The following is a 16,432-nucleotide window of genomic DNA, read 5'->3' on the forward strand; positions in this document are numbered from 1 at the left end:
CCTCTCTCTCTCTCTCTCTCTCTCTCTCTCTCTCTCACATATTTTATAGAGTTCAATTTTATATTCTACCCTCGTAGCTTATATTTCACAGCCGTGGTGATGGAAAATTGGAATCCAATTGCCATAGAGAGAGAGAAGGAGATTGTCCTTGTTAATTGGTGGGGGATAAATGACTTATTGTTGGCTAAAAAAAAACTGGAAGGGGATGAAGAAGACGCATAGGGTTTTTCGTTTTTTGTTTTTTCACGTGTAATGCAATTTTTTTATTTATATTTTTAAAGGCTTTTTATTTTTATGTTTATAAGTAATTAATTATAAGGGCCAATTTTTTCCCTTTGCATCAAAACATTGTCCGACGAATTTTGTCCTGCAAAATATTTTTGTTGCAAAGCCTTTGACAAAATTCTATATGTTGACTAGGTTTGCCAGACCAATGTTTTTTAATCTGATAAAGTCATTTGACCCCATGAATTATGGGGTGCATCCGGCAAAATATGATTGGGTAAATTTTAATTTCCAGTAGTAAATGGTACTTTTTTAGAGTTTTGGTTAACAAATAAGATTCTACAATAAAAAGTTAGGTAATATGTAAACAATCCCCAATATATTTGTGTTAGGAACCACAAGCTAGTGATCCAGTGGTAAATGAGGAATTACGAGGCTTTCTTCAAATTAAAAACTGGAGGTCTTGGGTTCGAAACCCAATGTTGGTCTGGAAGCCAGACTTGTGGCCAAGGAGAGGCTGAAATACCTATGTGAGTCTTCCTGGCCTCCAGAAAGGATGGATAACCATGGCTTCCTACCAGTTATCCCATTAAAAAAAAATTAAAAAATTAAAAAAAATAATATATATATATATATATATATATTTGTGTTAGGAGTTGAAGTTTCTTGAATTAGTGCCAAGTCGCACCTAGTTTGGGTGAGAGTGCTACTGTATACACATGATTCATGTGAAGTTGTGAACAAGTGGACGATGTCTTGGTGATTTAGATCATAATTAAAAATTATTAATAATATATATGTATATGGGGCAGATGACACGACGTTTGACACAAATTTTGACACCACTCCTAATCCATTATGTTGATGTTGAGATTTAATTGTCTTTAATATGCAATCCTTTGTATTTCAAAAAGACAATAAAAAAATAAGATGTCGCGAATTCGTCCGATATAATTTAAAATTATGTCAAAAATATGATGTCACAAATTCACTCGACATATATGTATTAAGCCTCTTGGAACTTATTAATCATATATATTTGTTACTCATTTTTAGCCGTGAAACACAAATTTTTATATGATATCATGTGTTTGGCACATCACTAGAATGTTAATAAACGATGTAACTAAAATATGGGAGCGGGGACCCTGGTTTCCTTTGACTTTAGAATCTCTTTAACCTAACAATATTACGACCATGGTTTCTTCAAAGCATATGGTAATTAACGTTGGAATGTGTTAAAGGTTTGGAAAAACAAATCTTTGTCGAAGGTTTACTAAACCAATAGGTTTAACCTATAAAACGGGAAAATTATTTTCCTACTAAAGCTATAAGCATGGTGTGGATTCTTACCCAGCTATTAGGATTCTGCAACGATGGGTAATGCATCTCTCTTTTGCACTAGAGATAGGCCCGCGGAGATGAAGAAGATGAGTACCTACGGAGTTGGTTGATAAAGGAAACCAAGAAGATGGAGACCACTCACGTAAAAAAAAAGAAGATGACGATGATATGGATGACTTTTTGGACATCTTCATTCCAAATATATAAATATAATTTTCCATAAATCATGTTAATTAAAGTCTTGTACCAAAAAAACAAATCTCTAATTGAAAAATTAGAAGCGTAAATTATGGAGCTACCACTTTGAGTACAATGAATGAAAAGTTCAACAATAATTAGTGGCTGACTCATATATATGGGAGAATAAAGAAAATTTCCGGAGATGGAAATATACTCAACGAGTCTAAAGATTTTATTTAAAATATGCTTATGCTTCTTGGTTTAAATCTAATGTATTGACAAACTGTTATTTAAAATGATAGATGCATGCCATGAGTGTGTATATTATACTAATCATATAGAATTGACATGTGAGAGATTTCATAAAACCCAACATCAATAAACTTGTTTCAAATTGGAAGACTGCTAGGTTGTATATTAGCTCACGGAAACATCTTTTTCTTTGATTTTTTTCAATCTAAAAGATATCAATCAACAAAAGTACAGATAAAAAAAATAAATGAAAATTCATTTTTCTCGTATAATTAACCAAAATTCCTTGTGTCACAAGACTTCATAGTTCACTAGAGGAACAAAAGCAAGTAGCCGCGAATTAAAGGAAAAACACAAGCCTTAATTAATAATTGAAACATATATAAACAATTATCAAAGTCGAACAGCATAAAAATCTTACCATGTGGGAACATTTTGCATCCTCTTGAGGTGTCCATAAATATAATATTATCAAATAACATGCGAATTAGCCACGCGAAATTCTGATTAGGAGATCACATTCACACCTTATGAATAAAAACATGAATTAATTCATCTGCGTGAGAAAATAAATGAGTATGCTAATCATTTTGTTAGTGGTACGAGAGCACCACTTTGATATTTAGTTTACTTTAATTTTTGGCCATGTGCAACTTACGAACTTCTTGACAAATATAAACAGATTTTGCTCCAAACTTCATACCAACTAAATCTAATTAGTTGATAATGGATTATAATAATCTCGGTGTATATAAGACAATCAACTAAGCTAAAAAATTTCCATTATATCCAGATTGTCCCACTACATCTTTGTATCCCAACCCTACTTAAAAAGAACGAATTTTCTCTTCTATAGCAAAGACTTAGGTTTTAAAATCATTCTTAATTCACAATTTGTTTTCTTTTCTCGTTGGTGTAACACGGTCATGTGTGTGTGTGCGCATTAATACAGGAGAATATCTCACTCCACATTGGTTTGGTGACTGATTAATTCTCTTTTTCATGCAGCCTTAGTATTGTATGAGGCGGCACAATACTTTTGATCCTCAAATCAACAAATACGTCAAAATAGAGCTAATGATCCTAAAAAATACATTTGTGGGAGTTCAAACTCGATTTGAGAACTTCTAACTCTTTGTTGCCCTTGCTTTCCACGAGGAATTTGTGTGTGTGTGTGTGTGTGTGTGTGTATTCGATGTACGTAATATAATATATCATCCATGTCTCTCATCTGTAGGATTGGATGCTCTACTGGCACTACGTACCATGAACTAGGCTATGTTTGTCTACACGCTCACAGCTATAAACATGTGGGAATATACATAATACTATATTAAATAACATTATCAAATATAATTCTGACAAAAAGATTTATATTCCTTTTAATTCCGTGTAGTCTGTCTCATTTGTCACAACAGCCTTTCGCATTTCTTAAAACCCATGGCAACGACTTTATCTCCACCGTATACATGAAGAATATGGTGACTCCAATATCATCAATCTCTCCTCCTCTTCCTCATCAACATCTCCTCTATCACCTCCTTCTCTACCTCTCCGTACCATACACATAAATTTGGTTATATAACATATATATACATACATATATATGTATTATGGGGACTGGTTTCTCCTTCTTTTCTAGGGATATTCCCAGTTCTTCTCCTCCAACAAAACCTGGTCTTGGGGACTTACCAGAGAGTTGTGTTTCATCCATTCTTATGTCCTTGGATCCACTGGAGATTTGTAAATCGGCTCAGATTAACAAGGCTTTTCGTGCCGCTTCTTTGGCTGATTTTGTATGGGAGTCAAAGCTGCCTTCAAACTGTAAGTTTCTCGTCGACAAAGTTCTTGATCTTGAAAGTTTGCCCAAGAAAGAGTTATACGCTAGGTTGTGCCAGCCCAATCGTTTTGATGGTGGCACCAAGGTACCCTCAAACCCTTTTGTTTGATCTATTAAAAATAAATATTTAAGATGTATTTAGTGCTACTGCTACCAAATAATTAGTCAGTTATTATAATGTATATGTAAATGGTTGTTTTGTTTCCCTCACAGGAAGCTTGGTTGGATAAGAGTTGTGGACAACTTTTCTTGGCCATTTCATCAAAGGCTTTGCGGATAACAGGAATAGACGATCGAAGATATTGGAGTCAAATCTCAACTGAGGAATCGAGGTGATCAAAGTTTCAATTTGAGTAATTTTTTTCTACAAAATATGAAATGACCCCTTTTTATTCACTAACCATGATTAATAAGCACTAATTGTATTAATATTGGTATAGCTCCAACTAATAGGATCTCAATGGTTAGGTCAGTGTGACCATCTCCTTGCACAAGTTATATATAAATTTCCCTTTTCGTAAATTCAAAATATTTGAGAATCTGTTGAAAAACAAAAAATTGGTATATAGCACCGAAGAATAATGACTATATCTCAAGGTGGGCTCCTTGGAATTAGATTTCTCTCTATTCATCCTTCATATCTAAGCTTACAAGATTTGATTCTTAATCAATAACTTGCCATGCATTTTGGTGGCATCATCCTTGAGAACAAGCCAAAATATGATACGTACGAACCTTATGGAATCTGCCTTCCAATAGCTTGAAAACTTGTATAATTTGCTTGCTTACGCAAAGAACCCTATATTACACGTCTTGATTAACCCTCTTATACATCAAACATGCCCTATAAATCTGATTAAATAAATAATTAAATGGGTTTTAGTTTGTTTTCTGACATGTAATATTATAGGTTCCACACAGTTGCATATCTTCAAAAATTTTGGTGGGTTGAAGCCCTAGGTGAACTGGAGTTTGAGTTCCCCCCAGGGAGCTACAGCCTGTACTTCCGGCTTCAGCTAGGCAAAACTTGTACGAAAAGATTTGGCCGGCGAGTATGCACTGTTGATCAAGTCCACGGGTGGCACATCAAGCCGGTCCGATTCCAGTTATCGACCTCCGAGGGCCAGCACGCTGTATCCGAATGTTATTTGCATGAAGTAGGCAGCTGGGTTCATTACCATGTGGGTGACTTTGTTGTCAACAAGCCTAACATGCCAATCAAGATCAATTTTTCAATGGTCCAGATTGATTGTACACACACCAAAGGTGGTCTCTGCTTAGACTCTGTGTTAATAACCCCAAGCAAGTTTAGAGAAAAGTTAACAAAATGTACGTAGTACGTCTGTACGTAGAGATATATATATATATATATGTATATATATATGTATGTATGTAATTAATTATTATTTAGAGAAGCAACCCTAACCGAAAGCATGCAATTTGTTCTGTTTGGATCTGAATTTAGTGAGGGGGTGGCTCAGATAACATGTTTAAATTTGAACCAAAGTAATGTGCATATGTCTTTTGCCATATTCTTATTCTTTTGTGTTTCAATGTGAATGGCTTCCCCAAACCAACGCGTGGGAATGGCTTTTTCATATTCTTTGATACTTTGGAAGAAAAAAATAATAAATAAACTCTATAATTTCATGATCACAAGGAACTTTCATAGAATAGATACACCGTTATCAGACATTTTAAAGTAAACTGTATAATGTCATGTAAAGACTGACTGACTAACGCATGATGAGTTATTGAAACTAGATATTATAGTAGCAGTGAACTTATGAAACTTATTTCATATAGGTTGTCCAATCTTGTGGTTTCATGGCAATGTAGAGACACTGACACGATTATTTGGCCCACTGAGCGACGTCGCATAAATTACTGGTTTACTGCACAATCTGCCGAGTCATTTGTAAATATTCATCATACCTGATCCGTGCACGGTTAATGTATATACACCAGAAAAACTGCTTCAGCATAATTTAAAAGGAAAACTAATAAAAAGGACTTGAAAACTTTAAGTTTTAACGATAAGGACAAAATAAAAGATAAAGTGAATAGTACAAGACTTGCCTTTTTAGTATAAAAATGTGATTTTTCATTAAAGTGAACAGTACCGCGAACTTTTCGTTAAAACTCCCTAATTTAAATGGATGAAGACTTCAGAAAGGAGAACACTTGAGATTGTATAATTTGCAGAAACCAGAAGTGAAATATGTAAAATATCATATAACTGGGAAATTTAAAGCTGTTCTCAAGAGTTGTTTTTGATCCAATAGATTACACTTGCAAGACATGAAGACACATGAACACCTTCAGAAAACACAAAAAATTCCTACTCAACTGAACTACCCAAGTACAAGTGCACGATGTCACAACAATACTGAGACCAAATCGAAACGAAAGGGGGTGGAAAACTGCTATTTTAAATTGTCCTGTACAAAGATATATGTCGGCCACATACCCAATGGGAGCGAATTGAGGCCAAATTATGTTAGCATCACGCCTTCCAGCCATACATGGTATCGTCAAGATCGCTGTTAAAGAAACCATTTTCTGTGAATTCACGGGCAATGTCTTGTACCAGATCCTCCTGCAAGTGAAGGTTTGAGGGTAAATCCGGGGCTCTCTGGTTGTAGGCATTGTTACCACCACCGCCTCCTGCGGAAGAGTCACTGTTTGCAGTGGCTTTGAAGCTGTTACTCCTGCTTGGAGCAGGGCCGTGACTACCAGACACATTGGAGGTGGATGGAGCTGCCGCTGGATTGTTGCCTCCAAAACTCAATCCATTCCTTCCCACACTCCCATTTGTGCTGGGACTGGGAAGAGATTGTTGTCCTCCCCCGCTGTTATTGGACATCTCCTGTAGCAGTTGCTGGATCATCTGTTGCTGCAAGGTCTGGTTGCCTTGGGAGCCAGTTGAATGATTTTGTTGTAGCAAGCTATTGGAACTAAGTGACCGCTGCTGCAGCTGCTGCGGCTGTCGCGAGGGTAGATGGGGACTTGACAAGGCACTACCAGGTAAGCTCTGCATGGATCCCGGTATTAAAGCAGTGGCACCTTGGAATGTTGAAGATGGGCTGTGATTGGAATTATTGAAGGAAGAAGATGCCTCCTGTTGAAGAGAGTTCGCATTTGAATTCATTGAGTTCTGCCTCAAGAGCAGATTCTGGTAATTTAGTGCCAGAGCAGCTTGCGCTGAACCGCTCATAGCTCCACGACCAGCCATCTGGTGGTTGTTCATTTGGTTATTCAGTCCAGGATGCAATGCCATTATCTTATTGAGTGTGTTCCTGTCGGTGGGCAAACCCTGAGCACTTGCTAACTGCTCCATTTCCTGCATCTTTTGCATCTGGAGCTTGGCCGCGGTGGCATGCCGAGGATAAACCTTCAAGCCCTCTGCAATTATCAACATAAGTTACTAAGAAAATAAATCATTATAAAAAATGTCAGTCATAATTGTTGCTAGACAATTTAATACGCAACTGATTCAACCAACCAACAGACTACGTCAATGGACCACTGTAAAAGGGGTGAAAGGAAAAGAGAAACACAGGAGAAAACAAAAAACTAAGCAACCAATTACCAAATTCTTCACCGCATTAAAGATTGACTTGAACTAAGGCCAATACTGAACTAAAGAAACAATGACAAAACTACTTCCTACAGGAAAATAGGTTGGAGACGACAGGTCTGGTGACGGGAGAATGTTAGAGGCCAAATCTCCATTTATATAATCAGACATAATACTCGAGATGTATATTTAGCTCAAAATTGAAGATTCCACAAGATAATGCTTATCGCAGTATGACTCAATAAAGCTACAAATAGTAGCAAGTAGAGTATCAGTTGTGTAATCATGTCATGGTTTGTTTAAGAAGCTCGCTAAGATAGTGCTGTGCATGCTTGTAAAGCCAAGATGGTACTAACAATCAATATCCATGCAAAGCAGCAGCAGAGATTTACAACATGGCAATATGGGGTCAAGGGAAACTAACCAATTGGCCCAACTTTGTTCTCCCTGCAGAAGTCAACCAAGTCCTTCATGCTATTGACAACCTCTGAGATCTGTCAACAGCTTTCAGTAAGCAATTAAGACAAAACTCGGAATAAGAAAATATAACTTAAGTTTATTTCTTAAATCAGAACTCATGTCCATAAATGCAATAGCATATACCTGCAAACACCTCACATATCTTTTGGAAAAACCTAAGTCATTTAACGACTGTAACTCCAAACTCTTTGCAAGCTGCCGTCCAGCTGTCAGTACCCTGAAGAAAACAATCAACATCAGGGCAGCCCTTCTGAAAGGAATCAAAATCTAATACCCAAGTACTGAAAAAAAAAGGCATTCACTGATCCATTCATAAACTCACATATTGCTGTTTGTTTGTAGATCCTGCTGAGAGATCCCGTCAGATCCACTTTCAGCTATTGTGCTTTGACATTTCTGAGCAACTTGAACCAACTGATTCACCTGAAGAAAAAAGCATCCTTCATAAGTGCGAGATATAGAGTCTGCCCAATTTTATCTACTTTTCTTTTCTGCTAACATTGTAATGTATTTAATTATAATGAATCACTGAACAGAAAATACAAAAATTAGAAAAATATTCCCAGCCCAACTAAAATCAAACTAAGATGGTTCATAGGAATACAACCAGATCAAGGAATAACACCACTATACCAATTTAACATTTCTTAATAGATTCCCAAAAGACCTTTACACATGCATTACAGTCTAAGAGTTAAAAATGTCATTACAGGTTCCAGAATTGCACATTTCTCATAACACATGAGCTAAATCACTGGATATCACTACCGATCATCATATTCTCACCATCACCAAACTCAAAACTGAGAAGTACCAATAAAAAATAACGATTACAATGAAAAAAGTGCTTCTAGCTAATGCATACATAAAGTATAATGCATGTCAAACATCCAAATAAGAAAAAAACTTAAATAAGGCAAACATAGACCAGTACCTGCGGAGCAACCAACCTACGAGGAAGAAGTTCTTCATGTCTTCTTGCACAGAATTCCCAAGACAATATCTGATAAAGCATAAAGTAGAAGGTTTGAAGCAGGTTATTTTCCAAGTCACAGAAACCAACAGTCAAAATTAAGAATTCTTTTCTTACCTTTAAATCTTGCGTAAATATGATACGAAGCTGACCCTCCCGAACAACACGAAGTTGCTCATATACACTCTCTTGAACTGCTTTCCCATACTCCAACATCATGACACCAGAAGGAAATCTACGTTCACGTGGCAAGTCCAAGAACAAAAGCTCATCGATGACTCCACTGCCAAATTTGATTTCATTAAGTCTAGGAAGCACTTCAAATGTCGCCTCTGTAACCATGACATGAAACTCGTTGGTTAGTTTCAGTTTAAAATACTATAAATACTTTAAATATTTCAAAGAGGTGATGCCATATGAGATCTCTATACATTTCTAAGTTACTTGGGCACAGAAATGTTTTTCAGGAGACTAGTGATAGAAAATGGTCGACTGTAAGGGGCATCAGAGCAGAAACTTAAAAAGACAATGAGGGTAGTGTCCATCTATGCAAAAAGCATAAAAAGTGGAGCAAGAAGTACCTCAAGACAAATAAGAAGCAAAAACTAATTGTTTCCCCAAAATCATTGTTCTTGTTTTGTAAAACCCTTGGCAAGGTCCCAATAAACTAACATAAAACTTCAGATTTTCTTACCAAAACCCCTTCCAGATTTAGAACCACAAATGTCACATTGCCACGCGTCCTGACCAAAAAGAAAGAGAATATTCACATGTGAGAACAGTTGACGTTAGTCGTTAACCATGCAATTATATAGATAAGGGTATCATTTGTAGATACAGACACGGTCACTTATGATTATACAAGAAACAAATCACATGACTGGACAGGAGTTAACTAACGCATATACTGACCATAGCAGCCTGAGGGAAAACACCGAGTGCGTGATGCCCAACATTATCATATAATGACAAGCACCATCTTTTCTTTGCACGAGGAGAGTAATACTCTGTAACAAACTTCCTCCAATAAGCAATACTATTGTCCTGTCAACAAAATCCACACATAATTAGATAAACATAAGAGTTTTATAAAACATTCTTGATGTAAAAAAATGTCAATAAAAGATCCCACTGAACTGAAATTGGTCCATGAATCTAAGAAATAGTATGAATGTATAAATAACATATTTATAACAAAAAGGAAGACATGTCTATAATATAAACCCATCTAAAATGGAACTGAAGAGGGAAAAACAGTTGCACAATGGAGTGCATTAAACAGGGGAACTCACAGCAGGACGTTGCCGCTGGTGGTATAAATATTGCATCAGCCTACGAGCACATACGCCACCATCATAGGGGCGCTTAATGGAAGATACTGGCTGCATTGCTTGTTGTTGAAATTGCTGTTGTCTCAACTGTTGTTGTTGTTGCTGCTGCTGCTGCTGCTGCTGCTGCTGCAACTGGGCCCTCTGCAGTTGAGGCATTGACTGCAAAATCTGTTGCTGTTGCCGTAATCTCTGCTGCTGAAGCAAGGCTTGTAACTGGGGATTTCGACCTTGGAGTTGCATTGGATCCTGTCTTTGCAGTAACTGTTGTATCACCTGTTGCTGTAGAATATCTTCCTGCTTGATATCCAGACGGGGTTTTTTCTCGACAAGGGCCAAATTGTTTGGATCCTGAATAAAGGTTCCAGGTACTCGCGCTCCCATGGGAAGGGAAACCTGACCAGTTTGGGATGTTGGTAAGGAAGTAGCACTAGAAGGCCCTTGCTGCCGTTGGTTCTGGTGTTGCTGATTCTGCTGAATTTGTTGAGAATTCTGGTCATGCTGAGAACTCTGTTGCACTACGGAAGACCCATCCACAATCGATGACCCTGACATGCTAATATTGTTGGAAGAGAAGGACATGGGTGATGCTGGTAAGCGCATGTATGACTCGTTATTGATGCTTGCACTTCTTTGCAAATGGGGACCTCCAGAAAGTACAGAGTTTGCATCTGTGACCAAAGAACTTGCCCCAACACTTAGACCTGAATTCGCCACACCGCTCAAAACTGCATTATTCATGTCCCCAGAAACCGGACCGAGATTTGAACGCCCAGTTCCGGGAATGGAATTAGAAGAGTTCCCGAAAGATGAACTCAAGTGTGAGTTAACTACAAGCTGAGACTGCCCATCCCCTTGGAAGAAAATTCCAGAACTTGGTGAAGACTGAGCTAATCCTCCAGCCACCCGAGAAGGCACCATAGGAGGCACCGCCCTTTGGTGGCCAGAGTCTAAGTAGCTCTCCAGAGCCAGGCCTGACTTAGTATTTTTACAATAATTAATATGCTCAGCCCACTCAATAGATACAAAAACAAAAGAAACAAGCAACCCCTCTAAGAAAAAGGCTCACAAATACAATCTGGGCACTCTCACCAGTATAAATACAAACAATTTCAGACACCCCACCTCACTGTCATTAATTTCACCAGTTATTCGATAAATATGCTACCCAAGATGGTGCACAATATTTATTTTCTGTATGAGCTTTCAACAATTTCTCATGGGGATCTAAGATAAACAAGAGGAAACAACACTATCAGCAGTAGGACCAGGAAAAAAAACTAAAAATAGAAACTAAACTATATTCCAAACCAATACCGGCCAGATAAGTAAATTTCAGCAACGAGGCAAGAAACACGAAATCCGACTCAAACCCAAAGCCCCCCTAGGGTTCCAAACGTTGATTCTCTACTGAGCTCACAAAAACCCTAATTTCCAACCAAGCTACCCTTGAAACAATGACATTAGCTTATCAGCCCTGAACCCCGTAATTTCTAGAGGATCTAAACCCAACCCAGTTCAACCGAATCAAAAATTAACAAAATACAATTGGAATAATCAATTGTTTAGCTCAATCTTTATCAATTAAACTGATAATTACAGACTAAAGACGAACTTAAAGCAGCTCCAGCTCAAATTTTGAACAAAATTAAACTAGTAAAAATCGTAATCAAGCAGAAAAACAAGAAGATCGAGCAGCGGAAACGAAATTTCGAGGACTAAGTAGAACAAAAAATCAGTAAGCTTTTTGCAGTCCAGAGATCGATCAGAGCACAATTTAATTAACCAAATTAGATAACTTGAAATAGCAGCAAAAATCGAAGCAAAAAACAGAAAAATTAATCGAGATAAATGTACGGCAGCTACTGACCTCAGGAATCGGGAGCTCTAAAAAGCCGAAACGTTGCCTTAATTTGAAAAAAAAAAAAACAAAAGCCGAAATTTGCAGAGAAGTTTTGGAGAGAGAGAGAGAGAGAAACGGAGAGAAGAAAGAAGTAGGACGAGCGCTGCTTATATACTACCGCGAATCGCAGAGGGGGACTGACCGGCTGCATCGGTGCCCTACCCTATATCACCGGCTTCAATCGGTGAAAGTAGGGACACGTGTCCTCTCATCGGTTGAAGATAATAGTCGGTGGTAGATCGCGCGATGGCGACACGAAGACTAGAGACACGTGGTGGAATGTGATTAGCTGATCTCTAGGTTACTTATTATGGGCTATGAGGGTCGTACCTGGATTAGCCTGTACAAGCTGCGATCGAGTGCATCCGGTTGTAACTGATTAGGTCTGCAGTCTTTCCCCTTCTCGGTAACGGAATCGAGGACAAATATGACAATTCGCAAGGTAATTAAAGAATATTGGACACGTGTGGTTATCCTGCTGGATGGTTTTTCCGTTCCCAACTGTGTTCAATTTTTTATCGTAAAGTAATGCTATTCACTCACTTTTTTTTTTCTTTGCACCTATTATCTCAATTTTTAACTGTCAAATTAGATAAATTGTAAAAAATTAATGGCAGAAACTAACGAGAAGTGTGTACGAAAAAAATGAGTGTGAGAATATAACTGTCTTCACCATATAGGGTTAGCGGATAGAGACAGACTACCGTCTGATTTTCCCACGTGTGGCTTCTGTTCTGTTTAATTCCGTTAAAGATTGCCAATTGACTAATTTAACCCCAGGGACAGAAACACAGACAATGGCGATCTTAGGATGTTTCAAGATGATGTTTCTGTTACCCAACAAAGTCCAACAAATTCAGGCGCGATGTCGTTTTCTTCAAGGCCCAACAAAGTCAAGATTCACACCCAATTGTAATAGGCCCAACAAACTTCGCTTTTTCAAGTTTTTCATTTTTCATTTTTTTTTTATTTTTTATTTTTTTATCATCAATACTACAATAGGCCCAATCCGATTTAAGGAGAAAATATCCAAAACAAAAGTATCAGATGATATATTTTTCTGTATCTCTATTATAACATGTATCCACGTCTTCTGAGCACGTTGAAAAATCTCACCCAATTCAAGAGTTTTTTATAAATAAATGGAGCATGTTGACACCCATGACTTCAAATTTGTTTTGAACCAATTATTTTTTGGTAAATAAATAATTTACCAATGATATTTCTTTTCTATGGTCCATAATGACTAAATTACAAAAAATAAAATAAAATAATAATGACTAAATTACAACTTGAAATTTGTAAATTGTATACCAATTTACAAATAAATGAGGAAAGCATAACAATTTACCAATGATATTTCTTTTCTATGGTCCAAAAAGATTTTTTTATGACTATATATAGAAGAGTAATATACATGAATTTAATTTCAATTTTAAATCACAGAAAATTCATACAAATATTTATGGAGCTAGCTGCTGGCGACTGTAATTTTCTCTTCCATGGCTCAAGGCATTACCTCCTTTTTGCAGATGCAGCATTTCTGAAAGAGGGAGAAATAATTATTAACAAAATTAAAATATTTTTCCATCGTCTAATCATCTCTCAGAATTAATAAAAAATCTTAAACATTTTAAATACCTTATCATTCTCCAACCATTTTTTAATGCACTTTTCATGATACCGGTGCGAACACGGCAAAGTGGTCATCGCATCGCCCCTTTTATACTCCATCATACATATAGAGCACCTACAAAATGATATAATATTATTCATCCAATTAAGCCAAAGTAATCTCTTTTTTATCACAGTTTAGCATAAAAAACGATCACATGTTAATAAGGCTTCCCATTTTATGAGGGTCGGGGATGTTAATTATAACAGACAAGCGAATCTGTTTACATATCTTTGCTTTGCAAACGGATTGTATACAGTTTCGAACCCGTGACCTTTTGGTCACAAAAGAACGACATATCCGTTGCACCAAGCTCAGCGCTCACAGTTTTGCATAAAAAAAAAAAAAAAACAAAACAAAAATTAAGATCACAGAGAACTGGTCTGTCTTACTCTTTGTTACTATCATCTGTCGAACCGACTTTTCTCTTTGGTGGCTTGTACTTGTGAGATGGCAACATAGAAAGAATCTGTTCAGACAGTCCTTGGTCAACACTGCCGTTGGTTTCTTCTAATGCTTGCAATTCCTGGTACGCAGTACTGATTAACACTAATTGGGTTCTTATTTAAGTAATTAAAATCTTCAATACAAGAGAGAATTCGACTATGCCACTAGAACTATAGGTCTTATGCAACAAAAAAAAAATGTGTCAATACATCACCTCAATTGAAACTTTGTCGCAATGATATGATCTCATACTAAATACATGCAATTTTTTTAATGCAAAATGAAATATATTGCTTTTATTAATTTTTCAGGTTGAATATATTTTACGGAAAACTCAAAATATCCTCTAAATAGAATAACATCGTAACTCATAAAAATATAATGTTCGTATATTATTGAATTTACCTCATAATTCATGTTATCTACATCGACATTATCTTGGATTTCATCCTGCAGTGTTAGCAAATTGAAAACAATGTAGGCCAATTAATCAAAGGTGGATTTGTCCGGTCGATGGAGTATTTAGAGAAGGAATATCGTTTGTAATATAAAAAACATAGAACTCTATATACCCTATAGTGTTCTTGCATGGAAAAATGCTGATAGTCGTTCTCCAATTCCTGCATCTGCAACGCGTGAGCTAAAGCTTCATCTTCAAGCAACTGTCGATTAAAACTTCTGCTGGGATATGAGGAGGACCCCAAGTGACTGCTTTGTGCAACACCAAAGGGTTGAAACCTGTTTGCACCGCTGCTTCTATTTGGTGGAGCTAAAATCACTACCGGTACCGGCTACATAACATGTTTTATATAATCGAACAAAGATTAGTAGATAATTACTTTCCGCCGGCCGGCCATAACAAATTAATTAAGCTGCATTACGCTTAATCTTGACTTAAGTACCTGATGTGGAGGAGGACCTGTGGCTAGGGGAGTGTTGCAGTGATCACCAAAAATGTACCTGGAAAATTCTACGGCTTCGGGTGGGTATTCGTGTTCATCTGAACGGCGAGTTGGAATTCGATTTCCCATCCCGACAGTGTAAATTATTAGAAAATAACCCCAAAAAAGTACGAGATTTCTCAAAAATCATATGTCGGGATATTCCAGTCAATTAATCTCCATGGATGAACTTGGCATATATATTTAGCAGTTGGGTCTCTTAATCATCAGCATGGGTTAATCTTTAGCCATAATGCAAAGGGATATGTCGTGAAAAGTTATTAATTAGATCATGCATGGTATTAAGAGACATGATAAAGATTTGGTGCACAAACAATGTATACGTACACACTAGGACTAAGGTACTTTTTTTTGGGTTATCCTACAAACTTGATCAAAATTTATTTACACTAAGAAAGTGCGGGAGTAAATTGGTTGTTCTTACTTACAAGTGAAGAGAAATATCACTAAACTGTAATATTAAGTAGCAACTCGATCAAAACTAGTAGGTGACCTATTTAGGATTTACATGTTAGTGTCCTTGGCTATATTGGTTTACTTTGTTTTCTTATTCCCCAAGCTTCTATTCTTAAGTTTGTGGAATGACATTCATGATTTTTTTTTAATTTATACGACTACATTACTTATAATAACGGTTGAGAATTTGAGCAAAACCAAACAATAGGTCTGTCATAATAATTTCGTATTAAACTCGTCATCTATTGAAGTCAAACTTAAAATTTCTCACTTTTAAATGGAAAAAAATATTACTAAACTGTAATATTAAGCGGCTACATTCAACATCTTTGAACAAGCATTTTCAGGTGGTCAAATTGAAACACAAATTTCAATTGCTCAATGATACTACTCGTGCTTCAGTATTACTCGTATTTTCTTTGTAGATTTATTCACGTCCAATTATCATGATATCCTAAGTCTGCATGAATCAAATTGCATATACATATATTTTGAAATTCTGGGTTTTTTATATTATGGTTGCATATCATATGTATATAATGTTTTTTCATAATTATCGAATTGAAGTTTTGGGTGCACTAGCCACAAGTTATACACAGATAGGGTGAAGGTGTTTTTTTTATCGTTAAAGATGAATTTCATTTACAACAACAAAAAAGTAACATACACATAAAATACAAATCAAGGAGAGAAGGAAAATATGATAAGCATGGACTTTTAAAAAAAATCTTTTGGCTTGAAGACCCCCGATGTGGAGGCACAATCCACCAAAAGGAAATTTGCCATC

At 36.6% G+C, this 16,432-nt stretch overlaps 3 protein-coding genes across 6 annotated transcripts; 1 reads left to right on the forward strand and 2 right to left on the reverse strand.

Annotated features, from left to right (window-relative positions):
- The first annotated feature begins 3,404 nt into the window (after positions 1 to 3,404).
- LOC125471128 (F-box protein PP2-A13-like) lies at positions 3,405 to 5,373 on the forward strand. Its single transcript, XM_048571188.1, has 3 exons — positions 3,405 to 3,926; positions 4,055 to 4,173; positions 4,752 to 5,373. The coding sequence occupies exons 1-3, from the start codon at positions 3,615 to 3,617 to the stop codon at positions 5,176 to 5,178; spliced, it is 858 nt and encodes a 285-aa protein (XP_048427145.1). The 5' UTR covers positions 3,405 to 3,614; the 3' UTR covers positions 5,179 to 5,373.
- Positions 5,374 to 6,056: 683 nt separating this feature from the next.
- Positions 6,057 to 12,221, reverse strand: LOC103960533 (probable transcriptional regulator SLK2). Of its 4 annotated transcripts, none has more exons than XM_048570983.1 (10): positions 12,073 to 12,221; positions 10,167 to 10,930; positions 9,787 to 9,918; positions 9,569 to 9,617; positions 8,992 to 9,206; positions 8,836 to 8,904; positions 8,224 to 8,324; positions 8,025 to 8,118; positions 7,846 to 7,915; positions 6,057 to 7,246 (listed from the first exon to the last, which is right to left on the reverse strand). In XM_048570983.1, exons 2-10 carry the CDS (start codon positions 10,803 to 10,805, stop codon positions 6,348 to 6,350), a joined length of 2,268 nt encoding a protein of 755 aa, XP_048426940.1. In that variant the 5' UTR covers positions 10,806 to 10,930; positions 12,073 to 12,221; the 3' UTR covers positions 6,057 to 6,347. The 4 variants fall into 4 exon arrangements, with proteins under 4 accessions (XP_048426940.1, XP_048426937.1, XP_048426939.1 ...); XM_048570980.1 differs by having other exon boundaries at positions 10,167 to 11,429; positions 12,073 to 12,209; XM_048570982.1 differs by having other exon boundaries at positions 10,167 to 11,176; positions 12,073 to 12,207.
- Positions 12,222 to 13,612: 1,391 nt separating this feature from the next.
- Positions 13,613 to 15,258, reverse strand: LOC125471096 (E3 ubiquitin ligase BIG BROTHER-related-like). Its single transcript, XM_048571010.1, has 6 exons — positions 15,130 to 15,258; positions 14,800 to 15,018; positions 14,633 to 14,677; positions 14,173 to 14,306; positions 13,747 to 13,855; positions 13,613 to 13,648 (listed from the first exon to the last, which is right to left on the reverse strand). The coding sequence occupies exons 1-6, from the start codon at positions 15,256 to 15,258 to the stop codon at positions 13,613 to 13,615; spliced, it is 672 nt and encodes a 223-aa protein (XP_048426967.1).
- Between the last annotated feature and the right edge of the window lie 1,174 nt (positions 15,259 to 16,432).

This window comes from the organism of the source record quoted next, unplaced genomic scaffold (genome assembly GCF_019419815.1).
Source record: "Pyrus x bretschneideri cultivar Hongxiangsu unplaced genomic scaffold, Pyrus_bretschneideri_v1 Contig57, whole genome shotgun sequence".
Classification (NCBI taxonomy): domain Eukaryota; kingdom Viridiplantae; phylum Streptophyta; class Magnoliopsida; order Rosales; family Rosaceae; genus Pyrus; species Pyrus x bretschneideri.